Source organism: Acanthaster planci, linkage group LG07 (genome assembly GCF_054643075.1).
Source record: "Acanthaster planci isolate LZ-2023a linkage group LG07, COTS_SCS, whole genome shotgun sequence".
NCBI classification, from domain to species: domain Eukaryota; kingdom Metazoa; phylum Echinodermata; class Asteroidea; order Valvatida; family Acanthasteridae; genus Acanthaster; species Acanthaster planci.
In genome coordinates this window covers 13,550,396-13,571,192 of record NC_141783.1, presented here as the reverse complement: position 1 = coordinate 13,571,192, position 20,797 = coordinate 13,550,396, and the positions used below count along the sequence as shown (strand labels likewise).

Genomic DNA, 20,797 nt, shown 5'->3' with positions numbered 1-20,797 from the left:
TGAAATACTTTCCCAGAGTACATGGCCACCTCAAAATTTATTTAACTGCATGTAAAACAAGAGATAGACTGACAACAAAACTGTGTTCCCATTTCTCTCATCTCAGGGATGGCATATATTTCCTTTATTTGGAAAACAGAGGTACAATGATTTAACTGTCACACGGCAACAGTAAAATGAGACATCACATGCAGCATTAATAAATGTGTGTTGTTTTAATCACACCTTAAAGACTTTCTCTTAAAGAGACATTATTCTTAATTTGTGAAAATCATTTTTTTATGCATCTTTTGTATTTTTATACACATGTAGTTCTGAAACCTTGTGAAGGTTGGTCCCTCAACCTTGATGCAAGAAGCATTTTAATATAAAATGCTACGTTTATAATAAATTATTACAACATGTAATATCATCAGACAGATACTCAATGCATTAACAGCAGCAGAACAATTTTAAAGGATCATGATTTTTAATAAGTTTGTATGTATGCAAAGTATTTATACATAAATGACAGGTACATGCAAAATAAAGATGAAAATAAATTTGGGTAAAGAGGTTTGTGGTAGTACAAATCTCTTTTGACAAAGAACCGGAGAGTATTCCAAATTTTGGACAGTAAACAAAGAGTAGAAGGTAGACTGATGACTTGATGACTAATTGTACCTATTTAACAAATGGTGAGCACCATAAATACCAATGAACAGGAATTGGTTTAATTCAGGAAAAGGTCACTCTTTGATTGACAACTCTGAGCACCACCAAAGCATTTTCTGTTTTACCGTAAAAAAAAATCAATCAGTGTCTGAAGCTTTTAAATATGCCTGCATTTGTAATTTAAAATAAAATTATTTCATTTGAGTTGATGACAATAGGCTTGGCCAATAAGTGGAAACTGGTTCCAAGACAGATTTGTCAAAAAAATTGGGTGTTTGACAAAAATGTGTGATTTTTACATTTTGTTTTAGAAGGACAAGTATCAATGAAGTCCTTACTGCGAAGGGAGGTGTAAAAAGATTTTTTACTCAGATATTTACCCTCATTTCTTTCTAGATTTCACTTTCTAAATCTCAAATCATTACCACAACATCAATTTGCTCTCCCCGACAAAAACTTACTCCAATCCCCACACCTTATTGCAAATCCTTGGCCCAAAAAATTCTCCTCAAAAAAGCACTGAGCATACACATTACACAAGCTGATATACATGAATCCAGGTATGCACTCAATACACACACATACATAGCAACCTGAAAAATGTTACTTGGTCAAACAGTGGTTAACTACAGTCATCACTCAAACCAGTTCTTCGAATGTAAATGGTCAAAAAATGTGCACAACATACAACCCTCTATTTTGATGAAAATATAACAATTGCTGATATATGGACAAGGATATTTCCGTGGTTTGCTATTTAGTATATACATCTATCGGTGTGAATCTAATCTTTCTTGATATGCAATGAGTGCAATTAATATAAAAGTTATAAATAATGAACATTCGTGGACAAGGTGAAATAAAAGTTGCTTCTTTTTGCTTTCAAAGTTAGGCAAACGGCAAGATCTCTAATCTATCTATGCACTGCACCAACAGTAATGCATATTAGAGTGAAGCATGGGTATCAGTGGCATAGCCACGTTTTTAGTCCTGGGAATGTGGCATGAAAACTTGGGAACCATTGCCCAATTTTTTCCCTATCTAAGTAAGATCCCTCCCTCTCAAAAGGGAGGTGCTAGTTCTGTTTCTGAGGTGTTGGCAATTTCATTTCCTGAAAAAAAATGGGCAAGATGTCTAAGGGGAGGGGGGGAGGAACAAATGACCTCCCCTGATGGATATTCTACTGCATGGTATGCAATGGCAATTGGAACAGATGATCATTTAATGAAATGCTGGATAACAATCACCAAAATCCATGTGGTCCTTCCATCTTGATGCCGGAAGCTGTTACACTCCTAGTCCAAGGATAGCGTATGAATCGTCCCATCGCAGCATCAGTCATACCAAAGTCTTCTGACCACCAATGCTGCCAAGGCAGCCACCCCTATCATGCCCCCGAGTGATGCCCACCCCCACGTCTCCTTGACCTCTTCCTCCTTGTAGTGCCGCCGGCCATCCAGCGCAGCCAGGATTTCGTCCCGGATGTGTTGAGGGTCCAGACGGCGCAGGACCTCGTTGGCGGCACGCATTCCGGACTGCACCGCTCCGCTCAGGTAGCCGCAGTGATGGGTGGCTGACTCGGTGCCGGCCCAGTGCACCCTGGGAAGGGGAGAAGATGTTGGAGAATGAAGTGGCTTGAGGCTGGTTCATTTTTCAAGCAAACGTGGAAGCAACATGAATTTGACATCATGAAAATTTTCCCAAAAAATTCCTTTGAGCTGAAATGTATTCGATTTTGCAAATTCCCAACACAAATATTTGACCCAAGGTCACAATTTCGTATTTGTGTTCTTTTTTGTATGAAGCAGCTATTAGGCCTCAACCAAATAAATTTGGCTATGGCCAGAAGCAAGGCAAGCCTAAGGGTAGCTGTTGACTGCCAACTAAGTCCATAACCCACGACCAACTGGAGTAGCTAAGAAATTCAGAGGCAGCCTTACTTTATCTACCACAATTTTCCAGTGGTGTTGCCTGTTGGTTGGCCTTAGGCAATGCACTCCCTTTAGATCTACAGGCTACACCTGTCCCACCGCTGCATCACCGATTACTAATAGCCTTTTTTAGTAATTCAGTGCTGAGGGAACCAATGACATGAAATTATTTGTGCATCGTGGCATAGTCCATAAACGTGGTGCGACGCAACAACAGCAAAATGAAGTGATGATGGGGCTTCACAGCAGTAGTTGCTACTTGTTTTTCTAGCAAGCTTGCACAGTGATAAGAAGCTGATCAGTTGTGAAACAAGAGTTTATATTTAAGCTTGCCCCTATAGGCTTCAAGCTGGACCAAAAGAGGGCGCTATTTCCTAAGCAACAGAGGCTCCTTTAGTACTAAGAGTGCAATACTGGTTCATGAATGACTAGGAAACGTAAGCATTCCAGTCACATCGCTATCAACAAAAAGAATGCTCCCAACCAATGAGGCTCTTTGAACTGATGAGGGGTGCTTCTGCCCGAAGCAGATAAAGTGATTACATACTTGATGAGATATTTTACCTGTCAAATGGCATTCGGAGGCCTCCATGGAAGTAAGTCATTGCTCCTGGGGTCATGACATTGACAGGACAGCCGCCATTGAAAGGTTCTAGAGCCCAGTCCTTACAAAGGGAAGTCAGAAAGAAAAGGAATTGTTAAATTTGGAGATATCGGGCTGTTCACTGGGACAACAACATCTTAAAATATGAAATCCAAAAGCATGCATGTTGATCAAAGGAAATTCAGGGATGTAGTACTATGGAATTGCAGATATTGGCAAATTAAGGTACATGTGTTTATGCGTCTCAGATGTAAAGAGTAAAATGGCACATGCCTGATTTTAATACTAACAAGAACCAAAACTGCTGCACCAAGACCTACAAACATTAAGGAGTTGGTTACAAAAACTGGCAGAACATTGTTGAGAAAACTTGCTGACCTTAACAAGTCTGTTCTACGTAGCCGATGTGAGGCTGTGTACAAAAGTTATGGCTGCGGCTGACAGTATATCATACCTCTAGCAGAAATGGCTGTAGCTGCTAGTCTCAGGCTTCTCTAAGTACAGCCAGAACATTAAGATGCACCTTAGCATAGGTAACCAAGTATTAATAGAATGGGCCAGATTGGAATCCATCAGCCTTCATGAACTGCCAGTGAAGCTCACCTTTTCCTTGTAGTCTAGTGGCTCCTTGGCTTTGGGTCCCAAGAACTCAGCTAAGGCATCTAGTATGGCGGCTTTCCTGACCTCTGGCTGATACACAGTAAAATGACATGCAATCTTTTTTTCAAAAAAGCCCATTGAAATTCTTTCACATTTCAACTCTGAAGATCAAGGCATACAAATCAGGGGAAAAAACAACCGGAAAACCTGAATTTCCAAACTTCAACACTGCCAACAAAATGGAACCACCACACTTTTCAAAGTACCTGCATTATTTCTCAGCCTGCTCACTCAAATCTTTGCTTTTTTTACTTAATCTTAATTTTTAATTAATCTTACTATTAAAACTTACCTCGATGTTGCTCCACTCTCTGCCGTTGGCATAAAATCCCACAAGGGCTGGACTGCCTTTGGGCGACGTAGCGTCAAACGTCAACTGGAGAGGGCCTGAGCTGAGACCTTCAATAGTCGGCTTACCCCCATTGCTGACAATCTCTCCTGATAAACCATCCTCCCTCCAAAATGCCTACAAACGGAAACAAGGTGTGATCTGTCATTGCAAAAGCAAACACTAAGACTTATAGAGTACCAAAGTACGACGTCGTATTGTGGATAATACAAACATCTATATAATCTATTTCTGAAGCAAGAGTGTTACTGCTTGAAGTATCAGCACACTCCAGACGTACGTACAGTGCATGTAGCCATGTACATGTCCTGTACATATAGACTGTGCATGAGTAATGACTTAGTGAGATTTTAGGGCAACCAACTGGGCTTGCATGTGCACTAAGTCAACTGAAGTTAAGGACGGTAGTGGCTTTAATTAATGGACATATGGATGATTCTGCCAAAAAAACACGATGACCGAGGTATACGGCAAGGCAAAACTGGCCGTTATTCATTTCAAGCTCTGTCAAACGCAATTCTGCGCGTGCTGATTCGTAATACTTTTTTGATATCACAAGTGTCATCAACTGTCTTGGACACAGGAAATAATGAGCCCACGAAGAAAATGGGGGAGACGTGGGAGGCAAAAAAATTAGGGCCAAGAAACCGAAACCAACTTACTGTTTTATAAGTGACAAGGAACTTGAAAAGATGAGCCATGGGCGAGTGGCTGGCTAAGCTAATCCTCTCAAGGGGGAGAACAGGGGTGTATCCAATGTCGGCTGTAAACAAGTGTTTAGAACAAAATCTTATTGTGTCTCAGTATTCAAGCCTTTTCAATTATCGAGGAACATAACCTTTTACACATTCTTCATTTTTAAATTCCACAGTGATGCAGTGTTCTCCACGAGGGGTTTTAGAAGGACAGGCCCCCCTGCCAAAAGTTTAGGTTACCCCACAACAGTTTTGCCGCCCCACCAAAATTCTCACCGCCCTGCTATTTTTTTCTGCTGGATTTTCGAATGCCTTCTCCACTGTCTTTACAGTTTCTCTGCATGTAAGTGTACAGGAGTTTACTACACTTTGTAGAACGAACATGATGAGTTTGCCAACATCAATATTCATCACAACAGTATTGCATTTGGCAGCGGTTTTTATTAAACCCAGATGCAGTACGTGAGCTAAAAATTCTGGGCTGGTTCCAATCTGCCTGGTCATAGCATTTTCATTTTGTCACATCAAGAACCAATTAACCTTGAGGGTGTTTTTCTCGGAAAATACAGCCAATTTCCTAGTTCCAGATTTTTCCTAGTTCTGGGTCGCTTCAAAAAACCCCTACCTCTCTGTGTTGTTGTTTAGTTCTACATTCTCTGACAAGTTCAGTTTGAAAGGTGAAATGTAAGCTTCTTGTTGTACAAAATTTGTTTTCAGGAAAAATCTAGAAAAGGATTTTTTTACCAGATTTCCGATTGGCCAAAAACTGGACACATTTTTTTCCTAGTTTCGGATCATGCATCAAGTACATGCATAATGTTGCAAACTCAACGACAACTCACAATAATTCAAGGCTGTGGAGAACACTTGCGATGGATTAAATCATTCAAGTTCATGAGTAATGCCCCCTCTCCTTGCCCACACTAAGACCTCAGAAAATTCATTTTGAGTTAAAAGCTGATTACAGATCATAGTCGGTCACTTTAAAAAAAAAAAAAGGAGAGGCACGCATAAGCAAAATCTGATTACTCAAATCAACTTACTGGAACAATGCAGGGGAGTTGCGACAATAACATAGCGAGAGGTGAACTGTTTCCCGGCTGCAGTTATTACAGTGACCTTGTCAGCCTCCTGCTGGTCGATGTGATCTACAGGCTGGCCTAATAACACATTCTCCTGGCCTATTCGTTCGGCTAAAATGGTGGACATTTGCTGTGCACCACCCTAGAAACACAATGGGAAATGAGAAATCAGTCATCTGTTCTCAAGTTCAATGCTTTGCCGATGATCATCCAATACGGACACAACACTGTCAGGACAGAAATTTGTTCTTCAAAGGGCAAGGCAAGATCTCATTTGCAAAGGGCACTTGTATTAGAAAATCAACTTGTCTATGGGGACATTTCAATGGGCATGGAGGCAAAGACCAGGGGTATCAAGGCGATTGCCTCCAATGCCTCCCTGAAGTTCCTGCCCTGCACAGTGGAGCATTTTGATCATCTTTGAAGCAACACTGAGGCAGGAGTAATGAAAACGTACCTGTACAAACTCATCCCAAAATACTATTAATCCATCTCACAGCAATTGCCCCCCCCCAGAACTTGGCAGTAACATGCCCGATTGCTATGAAACTTAGCATGCATACCAAGACACTCATTTTCAGTAAACTGTAAAGTTTCAATTCAATAGGATTTTGATGTCATGCTGCTGTGAAATTCCTGGCCTCATGCCTTTGTACCCATCTGCACTGAGCGCATCAGTGGATACAATTTGGATTATTGTTGACCTGTCTCATAAAAATGTGCATTGCAAGAGAACAGCATATCTGATTTTCAATAAAAATGATGTAAAAAGGAACGAAGGATGTCACTGAAAAAAGCTCTTCAAGTCTCAGCGCATGAAAAAGTGCACTGCAGCAGAACTGTAGGAATGTCAAGGAGAGCAGATTCTCCCCCCCACTCTTGTAGGGTGAAAATATCTTTTTTGGTTAAACACAACACTACTTCTGACTACAATTTTCCCTTTCTGTTCAGGAAACCTACATGTAACTTCAAGGATCCTTCTACATTTGCTCTCCTCAGGTCTCATCACTGTGAACGCCATTAACCACAATGTTGTGAAGATAATTGTCAGCATAAATTACATTTAGACTAGATTAGATTAGACTCCTAATCCTAATGCCACTAATGTCCTAGCCGCAGTGGGCATTATCACCTCTCAGCAAGCATTAGCAAATGTTAATACATGGTTAAGTTGTATGTAGTTGAATAGGGAGACTGTCTGAGGTATTTATGAATTTGTGTTAAGGCGAATATTGCATTTACATTGATGTATAAGAATACACAACTCACATATTTCATGTGAAGTTCTAAAGACACTGTAACCAATTTTTTTCAGAACTGGACTTAATTGATATAAAACGATCAAAATCATACAAAACAATATGTATGCAGATCCACAGCAGCCCTAGTAACCAGCATTTACTTGGATGGGGTGCAGGGGCAGATTCTTATCGTTTTGCTGTAATCACGACCCATTCTGCTCAAAAATGCATTGGCAAAGGTCAAAGAACAAAGGTCACAGGTTACCTTTATTTTAAATTCCTGAGCAGCTCCTTGTGTCGCCTCATTTAATGTTCTCATATTGCCAGCAGAACCGACATAATGAAAGAAGAACAAAGCGGACAACGTGCGAGGTGGGGCGCCAAGTATTTGGTTGACTGCTATGTCAATAGCATCACGAGCCTCTACAGTGTTAAAGAAAAGGAAAGAAGAAACAATGTCATTTGGAACTGTTCAGATGTCTCCTGATCCTCTTCTCCTATTTGCATTTTTTTTGTCCGGTTTGGCCTTCAAAATTCACACCAGAACCTCCAGGTAGAGTATAAAGTCGATCCCAAGGTTGGTAGTGTACTTGAACCAAGGCAGGGGTCAAAGTAAATGATGTATTCAAGCAATTTGGATGATTGAAATCCCTTCCCGCCAAATCAACAAATGCATCCTATCTGTGAGGAAAATGCATGACCAAAAGGTCAATAAATTTCCTGCTGCAGTTCATTACCAATCTGGTTCATGGACAAACAAAACAACACTACGAAATCCCAAACAATGCTCATTCAAACCACATTTTCATATTCTAATTGCCAACCACGTGTTCATAAGTATTCCCAGTTGATTCAACTGCCAAGGAAACTTACTCAGGGCTTACATGTCTTCTGTAGAACTGCGAACAGTTTTTAGAAAAAAGTTAAATACATGTATAACCTTATTTTGCCATCAGCCTTTCACTACAGTTCAAACACATCAGGATTGCAAACCTTCAGGATTCCTATAACTTACCCGATGTCCACATTGTTTGCCGTACAATAGTGTCTAGTGTCATACTGTCTAAGACATCGGCATCTGGTCCATTCATTGGATTGCCCTCAGGAATGCTGGCAGCAATTTTGTCAGTCTGTACAAAAGGTCATCAACTTTCTTATTAGTCACAGATTGGAGAAATCAAGAACTGCAATAAAAGAGAGTCTTTGTTCATAATTTGATGTTCATCTTCCTGTACAACACTTTTCTTGCATATCACTAAACTTGTCTCTTTCACAATAAACCAGCCAATCCCGTCAGCTTGGCATCAGTGCCAATAAATTATTATTATTATTCACTTATTTATCCTGCGGAAACCTCTCAGTGAAACTGATTTCCAGGGGTGCCTAGCAATTACAATAAAATCAGTTAAGCCCATCAAATATTATAAAATACTAAATATCTAGAAAATAAAGTGTACTACTTAAAAAAACCAAAGATTAAAATCCATGTACCAGCCATGCACACACATTTGGAAACTCAACAATAAGTAATAATTAAAACACCGACAACAAATAACCAACCTCACAAACGGGCATTAAAACAACAAGGATGTGTAAGTGTGTTTAAAACTTGATAGTGTTGCAGGTAGTAGGCTCTTAAGAGCAGTGGGCAATGCATTGAATGCATAAGCTCCACGAACAATGAATCTGCGTTTACCTATGTTCGATTTACTGACTGGAATGATTAAGGAACCGTGAGAGCCTGACCGAGTATTATAATGATGCGAATCAGTGGTATGAAAGAAACAGCTACACATTTGCGGCGGTAGTTGCAGAGTTATACTTTCATAGACCAATGTATTTAAATGGAAACAACGCCTTTCATCCAAAGTATCCCACTCTAATGTCGATAGAACAAGCTCAGTAGGGGTTCTCCGTGGAAGACTGAGGATGGGTCGACCAGCACTACTCTGAATTTTACTGAGCCTGTCGAGTGCTAGTTTCGAGGAATTTCCCCACACAGCATCACAATAGTCAAAGTGCGGCAAGATCAATGTTTTCTACAGCAGGTTTAAAGTATGTTGTGGGAGAACACATTCGATCCTCCGGAGTACACCCACACATTTATTGGCTTTTTTAACAAGCCCATCGATATGTTGATTCCAAGTCAGAGATGGGTCCAACAATACACCTAGATATTGAGTAACATTATCAATAGGAGTGTTGCTGATCTGAACACATAAATTATTCTCCCCTCGGCCTAGTTTAGCTTGAGTACCAAACAGCATACTTTTCGTTTTGCTAGTATTCAAGGTAAGGACATTCATTTGCAACCATTTGGAGATTTCGGCCATATCCCTATTTAAAACTCTATTTATGCCATCTACAGATTTGTCACGAGTGAAAATTGCAGTGTCGTCAGCATATAAAAAAGTCATTGTATCCCGAGAAACAACACCAGTTATATCATTGATATACAGAATGAAAAGAAATGGACCTAGTGTAGACCCCTGAGGCACTCCAAAATGAACTCCAGCAGGAGTTGAATACTTGTCACCAATTTTAGTAACTTGCTGCCGTCCCTGTAAGTACGATTTAAACCAGTCAAGTTCAAGGCCACGCACTCCAATATCATAAAGTTTGTCAATAAGACGACTGTGGTGAACAAAAGCTTTCTTTAAGTCCAGAAAAAACTGCTCCAGTGAAAAAACCGGAGTTCACATTTTCAAGCAAATTATCAGTAACTTTCAAAAGACATGTTTGAGTGGAGTACACTGGCCTGAAACCTGACTGGTTATCAGAATGAATGTTGTTCATATCTAGATAGTCTAACAATTGTTTGTAGACTAGCTTTTTGAAAATCTTCATACAAGCATCCAAGACAGAAACGGGCCTGTAATTATTAATATCAAGATAATCCCCTTCTTTATGAAGAGGGGATATCCTACTCAACTTCCGGGCAGTGGGAACAGAACCGGTGGAGAGACTTATATTCATGACGTGAGTAAGTGGTTCAGCAAGCGGCCTGCAACCAGCCTTAAGTAGCCTAGGAGCAATACCATCAAGGCCAGCAGCCTTAGAAATATCAAGGGTGCTGAGAAACTTATAGACATCGTGGGAAGTCACATTACTAAAACGAAACAACTCCCTCACTGACTCTGTATGGTGTGTAGGTTCATTTGCTTGATCTGTAACGTCCTGTGAACCCGTTTTAGCCATTACAGCATTTGCTAATTCAGTACCTATATTGATAAAGAAATCATTGAATGCATTGGCAATTGCAATTCCATCGGTCAAAATTTCACCACTAGATCTAATTCTACCTAATTGTTTAATTTATAAAATTGTTCAAGAAGTCCATAGTCTTCTTATACATAAACATCATAAAATATCCAGTGTGTCTTCAAAACAAAAGTGAAATAGAAGTCTGATTTTATGCTAGTGTGCTGTATCTCGTTCCGAAATTTGAGGAAACTTACAGCACTTATGAAGCGTTGCACATCCAGCAAAGCCAGGAAAGACATGGAGGGGATGCTGGCCTCATAGGTCCGGATGCCCTTGTTGCCTAGCAACATCTTCTTCTTGCCCGTGGTGTATTGTGGGTACTTCTCCAGGCCCAACTCGTTCAGTAGCCACATGATGTGGTACTGTGTGCTGGAGTTGAACATGTGATGCCAAAAACATAAAGATGTAAGAAAATCTTCTACAGTGATGGTCAATGAAAACACACCACTGTTTTCTCTACCCTTTGTTTAGGTTCTCAATTTTCGGTTTTGTTTTCACCAATGGCGTCTCCATCCAATATGCGGTTCGTGTGACATCATTTCAGTTTAAACCACCCCACTGCACATGCACTACACATAAGAGAGAGTTATGCGCATCGATCGCCATTTGCATGGAACCATGAAACCGGGAGTTAACGTGCAACTTCAGCGATCGTCCAATGGCAGCCTGCAAATCGTGGCCTGTCCATGTGTATGATGAAGCCACTTACAAAACGGACAGCCTCACTAACATCGGGTGAGACTGTAATCATTGACAGTGTTCTCCACGGGCTGTTTTAGCAGGGAGGAACGCCCTGTCAAAAATTTGTGCCGCCCTGCTATTTTTTTGAGTTGTGTATTTTTTCCCGAATGTCTACTTTCTCAAGATTTTATTAAAAAAGAGTGTCACAAGAGGGCGTAAAACCTTGGTACATATATAATGAATATTCAGCATATTTCAGGACCCACCTTCCTACGTATAGTAATACGGGGAGTATGTAAATTTTTTTACTAATATGACCAAATACGTTTGAAGCGGGAAAAATTTGAAAACGTGTGGAGTTTCAAAATTTGCATGACATTTAGATTAGTTAGCATGATCTCTCTGCGGGGTTAAAATCGTAGTGAAGCATTGGAGAGGTAGTGGACAGAGCTTGACACAGAGAGACTCCTGATCGGTCATCGTGTGATAGCACATTTTGATTTCGTCGATTGAGCGATAGCTCTATGAGAATTTGAGAAACAGAATGAGAATTTGAGAAACGTTGTTTCAAGCCAGGGAGTCAGACTTTAAGACTGTTCGCTCGTCTTGTAGAAAGCTATTTTGTATAATTTTCAGTCATTTTGCTTTAATCATTGTATTCAAGATAAATTCGAAATGTCAAGATTACCTTTTATAAGAAATAGTCTGTGTTCGTGTGGAAATCCCGTGCACACTGCTTGAATTCATGTTTGCACAACGGCAACGCCAATGCGGCTTGCATTATTCATAGTGACTATTGTGTACACATGCATAGTCCAACCTTTGTAGATTTAACGCGACACGGTGTTGTGTAGAAAAATCATCGATTTTGGGTATTATCTCTGCATATTTTGGAGTTTTATTGTAAATACGGTATTAGCCTTATACGTTGTAATTATAAATTCCACAGGACTCCCTTTAGTGGAGTTTCAGTCATAGAATCTTCCTCTTTGGGGGAGAGGCTGCCCTGTTACCCTGAAGAGAACCAGGAGGGAACAGAGGACCTAGAAAGGGGGACTTGCGACCACATTACCTTGTCAAATCGGCGGAGATCCCCAGAGCGTTCAGCTGGTGGAGCGATGACACGCTCGAGGACATGCATGAGTACCCGTGTGGGGGGATAGTTATATTATGAATTTGTAATGATGTGATAAATGTATTTTTAGTTTGGGGTAAACTCTTGAAAAACTCACAAGCTCTACCAAGGATTTTGTGGAGATTGTAAATAATAATAAATTTCTTTTTTACTTTTTTGTTGTATAAATTACTACCAGTTCCTGAAAGTTTCTTTTTTTTGTGGCTTTGTTGTCAGTGAGTGGAGATAAGGAAAAAGTGATCAATCTATATATTTCGGACCCGCTTTGTGACAAAGAGGTTTACCGCAGTTTGTGGATAGAGTTTGAGTTTACCGACGACGCTTGTGATGTACTGACAATGGTGATCGTTGGCTGCCTACCGTTATGCATAGTCAGCCTCGTGTCCCGAAAAACCATCGCGTATGTTTTGTACATGTACACGTATATTGCATTGCACAAGCGTGTACATGTACACGCAGTGCATGTGACTGGTACCTGCGGCTCAACATTGTTTTGCGGAGTGTGCATGGGTGCCAGTGGAAGGACCGTGCCATGCCTGAGCGGCCCCCACGCTCTGCTCCAATGGAGGGGTTGCTTCATTTTTATGACGCGAGCTGGAAATAGTAAACTTATCTTTGCCTGAACATATTTCTTTTCTCCTTTTTTATTCAAGGGCGCATTTTGACGCTTGTTTTTACTCTGCCTTTTCAAAGTCAACTGATCATGCTCGGCTCATCTCAAGCATGTCTCAAGTCACTAACATGAGGTTCTGCTAAAAATGCTCCGGAAATTAAAATAATTTCGTCATCAAATCTTTCGATGAAAAAATTCCTCCTGAAGAATATCCTAGCCAATATTTCACGCTGTAAATGCAATCAGATTTGGGGCCAAATTACAGACGAAAGCGGACTGGAAATTGCCCCAGAATGCATCACAGAGTGTCTAGAATCCAAAATTTTCCGGGGCTCTTATGCGGGCCCCAGACCCCACGCTGTAAGGGCTTCACGCTCGCAATTTTGTCTACCGCCCTGCCAAAATTTTCGGCTGTGGAGAACACTGACTAATGCTTGAAGTGAATGATCTCCTGACAACTCACTGTATGACAAGGAAGCTGAGACGTTTATTTGAAGTGTTAAGTCTGAGAACGGATGAACTTTCATGATAGTTACTGTAATTCACCTCTTCCTCTAAAAGTAAAAAAAAAAAGCATGAAATTTGGCCAAAAATTCTAGCTCTCTGAAATAAACGATTAATCAGTGAATGTTTACCTTCCAACCCACTGGCCACCTAGGTCCCAGACATCCTTCCCATAAGCTCCTTCCAGCTCAGTTGTGAGTGTCCGACCTCCTACACGGTCTGGAAAAACACAGATTAAACAGAAGAGCACTATGATGAATCATACGTTAGCTTCAGCTGGGGCTAATTTCATAGCGCTGCTTAAGCCAAAAATTTTTTAATCATGAAAAACCTTGCTTGACAAATCAGGTTACCAGCAAAAACTTTTTATGATGTATATTGTTCTGGAATGGTATTAACCTGTCTTTTGGTTAGCATGACAATCACATAGAGTTTGAGCTGGTAACCTTTATTTATTAAGCAAGGATTCTTTATGCTTAACCCCTTCGCGCCGGTAGACGGTAAGAGCCGCTGTAAAAATTGAGATCTCCAACCTGCTTTTCTGCTATTATTCTCGGCTCACGCTCGAGCAAACACGGTGAAAGGAGGCAGACCCTGGCTCTTGTATATATGGTGATTGGCCTTTGTGTGTAGCCCAGAAATGAAAGACCAAATTTGCATCATAATCACCAGCTTCACAATAGTCCCCACTTTGAAAAGAGGCAACGGGAATGTGGAAGCGTGAGTAGAGCCGCATGCCACCGAACAATGAGCCTTTTCAATGTGTAAATCAAAGCATGCAGAGCACGCAGGGCCACAAACTGAGAATTTGCGGTTTGGCCAGTGGCCTTTGTGGCCAAGTGAGGCTGGAATTCTTGGAGTCGGCTTTTGGAAAAAAAATTCCCGTTGTCAAGGGTTTAAGCAAATTCTGTGCTTTAGCAGCTCCATGAAATTGGCCCGAGCTCAGGTCAATTGGTGAATCCAGCAATTTTTACATTGGGTAGATATTAATTTATATTGGTGATGCACGCATGTGCTTGTGATAAACTTGAAGAGGTGACTTAGATCAGACTCCCACTCACAACCTCCTGCTTACTGATGCAGGTGTCTAAACACTCAACTGCCAAGCTTACCAGGGTCTGCTGGCCCATCTTCGTTGCAGTGTCTCTTGGGAGTTGGAGCTAACACACGTTAACACACTCTAATTATCATCTGAGAGTGTACAAAACTGTACAGTCTTTGCATGCACACGATGCACAGGGCAGCAATGGCACTTGTCTGCCTGTGTGACCTTTCTTTTTTTCACTAGCAAGGCGGACTTATGCAAGCAGCCCAAAGAGCAATAATACTGCCATTTATACCCAGCAAGAAATGAGACCGAGGGGTACCCCCCAACATGTCCAATCCCTATACACATTCCAGACTATTGTTACTTAACACATCCCCCCAAGATGTCTGAAAAGAATTCCCCAGATTCCTGTGAGACAATGACCAACACAAAGCAGGGGGGGGTTCTCTCCGTCTCATACCTTGCTGCATATGTAGCCATTACATTGAGGCCACCATGCATTTCAGTGGACATGGACCAAATCTAATAGCACACCTGCATGTAAGCCTAAATTAAACCTACCAATAAAAATGCAGCACTGTTACTCTGTATGATGTCAGGCATTCCCTGTAGTGGCTGAGAAAGAGATTGAACAAAAGATTTAATACAAACCTTTAGCCTCTACAACCAGAACTTTGCACCCTGGCTTTTGTTGCTGGAGTCGGTAGGCAGCAGTCAGGCCAGCAATACCAGCCCCTACGATGATGACGTCCCACTCTGGTGGTGATGTCGAGACGGATCCGTCCGCCATATTGCCAGTTCCTTGAATACCACTTCAAGTTGTCTTACTGATGAAAATTAGACAGAAGATGAAACAATGTCAAAAAATGTCACAACATAACTTACTAAAAGTAGGTAAAATTTCTAAGGGCAATGAGGGGACACCCTTGTCTGAGTATCGGCCCTTGTTTGACAGAATTCTAAACTACCAAAACAACTCTGCAAAAAGTGTACAGGTTAGACAGGGGGTACCCAGAGGAGCGCACACATTTTTTCAAGGATGCACTGAAAGCAAATACCGGTTTACATTCATGGCATTTCAAAGTTTCAAATTGGGAGATCCTGTGGGGTTAGGTGGTGGACTTTCTCGTGGTGGACTTTCTCTTGGGGGCATGTGAACCTGTGGCCCCCTCCCTGTTATGCCACTGTCTATCAGACACCAATACCAACATCTCTTCAATGAGCCTTTTGCGAGTTAAATATGAATAAAATCTGGAGTTAAATCTGATTGCAAGTGAACATAATTGGAATTCCCCAGACAAAAGACTCTAGTTCTTAGTTTTGCTCAGTTCATTTATTTTCCACATAATGTTACTCTACAAAACAGTTTCACAAAGTGTCTATATGTGGATGGGGGGGCCCAAGAAGCAGTGCTTGTCGTGTGGGGGGGCAGAAGAAGCAGTGCTTGTCGTGTGGGAGGGGGGCCCAAGAAGCAGTGCTTGTGTGGGGGGGCCCAAGAAGCAGTGCTTGTCGTGTGGGAGGGCCCAAGAAGCAGTGCTTGTGTGGGGGGGCCCAAGAAGCAGTGCTTGTTGTGTGGGGGGACCCCAAGAAGCAGTGCTTGTCGTGTGGGGGGCCCTAATTACGAATAAACAAAGCTCCACAAAGACAATAACACAGGAACACTTTGCAAATAACACAACAAATATTAAATACGGCACATGTACATGATCATGAGGCCTTTGCCTGCTGCAGCCCTGTGAGGAAGAAATTAATCATTACTCAAATACATGTGGTTAATTACATGTAGTAATTTAATTTTGTATTTGTATATGAATTCTGAGAGACTAGATGCAAATTTCAAGGAAAAATCAATGGAACTCCATAACTTGGGACCTACGTTTCACAGTAGATGTAGCGAGCTTAGTACTTGCAAACGAGCGATGCAATGCATCACTTTGCCTTGTAAAGTGGTAATGACAATCTTCGTTTCTTCAAAACATTGAGCAAATTGATTGCGGTAGCTGGAAGTTATCAAGTTGATACATGAAAGAGCCCAACTGGAAAGAATAGATATCAGTGATTTTAGAGTATTACAATTGTAAAAAAGAGGATGAATACACTCACGAAAGTGAACATTATTAATTATACACCGATGCCTTTTTAAAAATCAAAGGAGTCGTCACCTGTGACCCCACCACAGCAACTGTGAAGTTTTACCTGTTTACCCCGTACTTCTGTTTTTTCCTCAAGACCTCCTGTCAATGCCACGGTTCATCAAAGTTAAATTTGGATGTAGGCCTATTTCTGATGATATAACTGCGGGGAATTGAGCCTGTTTTTTCTTTTTTAAATAGAGAGAGACGCAGCATTCTACTACAATGTGAGTACTGTAGTATACAGGAGGCCGTCCTACTTATTGCGATCTCCAGAGGGCGGTGTTTACAGAACACTTGATCGAGGGGGCGGGGCCAAGACACGTCGGAACAAAATGTTTACAGCGAAGCAATGTCACTGTCCAGTCAACTTCCCAAAAATTGTTTTCATTGTTTGTATAAGTGTTAAATCCCTTTGCACTTGTCCTTTGTAGATTATCTGTTTGATTGAGGAGAAGTTTCTCTCAGTTCAACCTTTCACATCAAACATTTTCAGGCCATTAGAGCTTTTCCACTTTTAGCACTGTGCACTACGTTTTGTTTATTTTCACGTGATTTAAGTTTCCCCATTTGAAATTGGCTGCACCCCTTGTACATAGAATTATTACCACAACAAACACAACCAGACAAACATAAACAATACATAATGTTTGATAAGAAAAGTTCTTAACTTTATAAGCAATTTTATTGACAGAAAAATATTCACCAAGTTAAAAAAAACTTGCATTACCGCCTCCATTCAACTGGGGTCAGTGTTTCTGAATTGAGATGTACATTAAACTTTTTAGCAATACTAGAAAGGATATTCCAGATTTGTACTACAAACAGGAAGATGTTGATCTTACTGAAACTTATTTGAAGAAAAAAATGGGGTAGGGGAGTGAAATTTTCAGGACAAATTGAAAGTACAGGCTTATTATGGAAGATAGTGATTTATTGAAGAAAAGAAAACCTAAAAGTGATTTTGAAGTGATACTCAAAAATTTGTTGCATCAATCCGTTCAAAATGCTGTCTATGTAGTAAATTACAAATTTACTTTGTGTTACAAAAGAAATTGAACCCCCCCCACATCACAATAAAGATTGATCACCTGACATGCTTTTTGAACAATCAAAATAGCCGTGGATTCAGTGCCCAATTATAAAAGTTTAGAATCCCATTTGGGAAGATATGGATCTCTTTTCGATAGTGCTAGGGCAAATGTTTTAATTTGGCACTGCGATGGAACGATTTTTGAAGTGGGGGGGGGCAGTTGTTAGACCTTCTGCCATCAGTCATTAATAGCTTGATCCACTGAGCCCTATCCAATCATAGGACCTGCAAAAAGTGCGGAGGAGGGGGCAAGCCTCAGTCCACAAAGTGGGGGGCCAAAATACTAAAACAATAATAATAATTTATTGGATTTATATCGCGTTCCCTCCAGAATCAACCTGTTCAAAAGCAAATTACAAACAAATTTTAAAAATCCAGACAAGTTTGCATAGGTAAAATTAATATAGCACCTAAAAATACAGCAGCAAACCAACAAAAAATCCATTGAGATATTGAATAAAAATAGTAATTACTCATAACATACATTTCACATAGCATGCCCCTTGCAAGACCCACTCTATCACTAGTACTCATGAAACAGGAAGGGCGCACGCTGCCAGGCAACACAAAGCAATAAAACCCGGCAAACAAGGGGAATATCATCTATACAGAAGACAGTTACAATAAACTAAACAGATATTTAAAAACCACAATACATTACACGTCACCAAATGCTTGCTGAAAAAGAAAGCATTTGAGTTTTGTTTTTGAAAGACTCATTAGCCATTCATAGCCTGATTCATTAAGACCAATCCCACCACAGGACTTGCCAAAAGTGGAGGGCCATGTTTCCAGTGGAATAAGTGAGAGGATCAATATCATTCATTTTCCCCAGAAATTTCTACGAGGTAAAAGCTGTTACTATTTTATGCAGGTATGTACAGCCAGGGGTGTTAACAGTAACATACTAGAAGTGTCCGTCTGGACCATCCCAACTACAGATGGGACAGATGCCTTGTTGGGATGTAACAAATTCAAGTTCTTTTCCATCAAGTTGCCACTTGTTAAATCCTAGAGTCGATGTTGTAGTTGAGGACCAACGATGAAACGCTCACTCAGAAGTCATTTAGAAAACCCCTTCTGGAATTTGGACTCGTCCTGAAGCCGTCAAGTTCATGATTATTCTAAATACAATAGTGTCAAAAACATTTGGAGTTAAAGTACTCTTAGAAATAAGAACTTAATCTTGTGGGCCAACATTGTCCGTCTTTATATACATTAGGATGGTAGAGAAATTCTCTGACATCAAAATGACTTTTTGTGGATAACCATATTTGGTGGGGGTAGAAATGAGAGTTTTAACATTCAGAAATGCACCTTGAACTTTGATAAAAACAATGCAATTTCTACAAGACTTTGTGCAGTGTTTTTCAATTGTCATTGACATGAATGTACAATGAAAAACAAGGAATGAGGCTGATCCCCCAAAAGTTACATGCCTGAATATTTCCTTGTACAGGTTTGTGTAACCTGGAAAAAAGACACACAATGGGGGAACTCGCAAAAACCAACATGAACCAGGGATCAAAAGGAAGAGTCGCAGGATATTCTCAAAAAGAAATGACAAAGGAAGATCAAATTTGATTTCAACAAGCAAAGAACAACAAAAAAATATTTATTTCAATGTGAACAGAGTAAAAATCCAAAACCAACCTCTCAATCAGAACCAGTGATTTTAGCTGAGTTTCTTAAATGTATGGACCAGGAAATATACTCAACTCGTAACCAATTAACTTAAACCAACAATACTGCTTAAACCAAGACAAACATCAACCAGTACCCACACGGACTTAAATTATTAACCAACACGCGTACGGACTTAAATTATTAACCAACACGGACTTAAATTATTAACCAACACGGCACTAGTAAATAGTCGCAAAATTAAAGAAATCAAGCAAGAAACCAAGTTCACAGTAGACCAAAGCTGAAGACAGAAGTTGCTTAGTACAAAGAGAGAGAGGTTAAGGTGGATGCTGTGGTCTCTCTTGCTGCCGGTCCGCATCTGATTATATGTAAGGAACTCACATGCATCAGGTCTTGTGCAATAGGGCATGACAGGATATTTACTCTGGGGATTATTTTGGAAAGGGGGGGAACCACTCCTAGCAAATTCAGGGCAAGCTAAGAAGAAATTCAAGGTTAAAAGCAGGGGGACAACTCCTATACACAAGCAGGTGAAGCAAAAACAACTAAGTGAAAAGAGTCCCCTCTACATCCACGCCCTGTGAAATCATTGCTTTCCACAGCAATGTCTAACGAAATAATTCTAACTTCTCTTTGTTCACTCTCTAAGAGTTAAGTTCCACTCCCCAAACCTCACTGGTGGTCTGATGTTCCTCTTTGGGCGCCGATAGATAGACCTTTGTGAACTCTCTGAGCTGGACGAGTCAGTAGCTTCATCGATGTCGGTGCCACTTGAAGTAGATGCCTCATCATCCATGTCGCTGTACGGGCTGTCCTCTGTTCTCAATACATCAGCACACACATCGCTGAACTGCAGTGGTGGAGTGAATGCACAAGTGCCATCTGTGGCCACATCTTGAAACTGCAGTGGGGGTGCAAGAGAATAATCATTCGTCTCCGGGGTGTTCCACACATCTTGAAACTGCGCTGGGGGTGGAAGAGGATCGATGACGGATGCTGGCTCTTCTACGTCAAAAGGGCAGATAGTAAGAAGGTTCCGATGAATGTTGCGCGTCTTTGTTGATCCTAGGAGTTGCACCGTGTATACTGGTAGGTTTCCCAGCTGACTGAGGACTGTGTTGGGTACCGACTCCCACGTGTCTTTCAGCTTACACCTACCCAGTAGCGACTTGCTGGCCACCAGTACAAGGTCACCGGGATGAAGGGCTAGATCTTTCGACTTCTTATCATATGTCGCCTTCTGTTTCTGCCTGGCCACCCCTGCCAACTGCTCCACCCTCCTTGTAGCTTCCTGTAGCCGTTCCCCAAGCTGCTGAACGTAGGTGGATTGTGGGTGGACATCCTCTGCTTCCTGGAACCTTGGCCGAATGAGGAGATCGACTGGCAGACGTGGCTTTCTCATATACATCAAGTAAAAAGGGGAGTACCCCGTACTCTCGTGTTTGTCACAGTTGTAGGCATATG

At 41.0% G+C, this 20,797-nt stretch overlaps 1 protein-coding gene across 5 annotated transcripts; it reads right to left on the bottom strand.

The window, feature by feature from the left end:
* Nucleotides 1-85: 85 nt before the first annotated feature.
* Nucleotides 86-16,862, bottom strand: LOC147798650 (putative flavin-containing monoamine oxidase A). Of its 5 annotated transcripts, none has more exons than XM_087139301.1 (12): nucleotides 16,624-16,862; nucleotides 15,113-15,288; nucleotides 13,545-13,632; nucleotides 10,675-10,849; nucleotides 8,232-8,346; nucleotides 7,482-7,639; nucleotides 5,937-6,117; nucleotides 4,861-4,961; nucleotides 4,142-4,315; nucleotides 3,793-3,879; nucleotides 3,150-3,250; nucleotides 86-2,253 (listed from the first exon to the last, which is right to left on the bottom strand). In XM_087139301.1, exons 2-12 carry the CDS (start codon nucleotides 15,249-15,251, stop codon nucleotides 1,989-1,991), a joined length of 1,584 nt encoding a protein of 527 aa, XP_086995427.1. In that variant the 5' UTR covers nucleotides 15,252-15,288; nucleotides 16,624-16,862; the 3' UTR covers nucleotides 86-1,988. The 5 variants fall into 5 exon arrangements, with proteins under 5 accessions (XP_086995427.1, XP_086995425.1, XP_086995428.1 ...); XM_087139299.1 differs by having other exon boundaries at nucleotides 16,658-16,862; XM_087139302.1 differs by having other exon boundaries at nucleotides 15,113-15,284; nucleotides 16,658-16,862.
* Nucleotides 16,863-20,797: the final 3,935 nt, after the last annotated feature.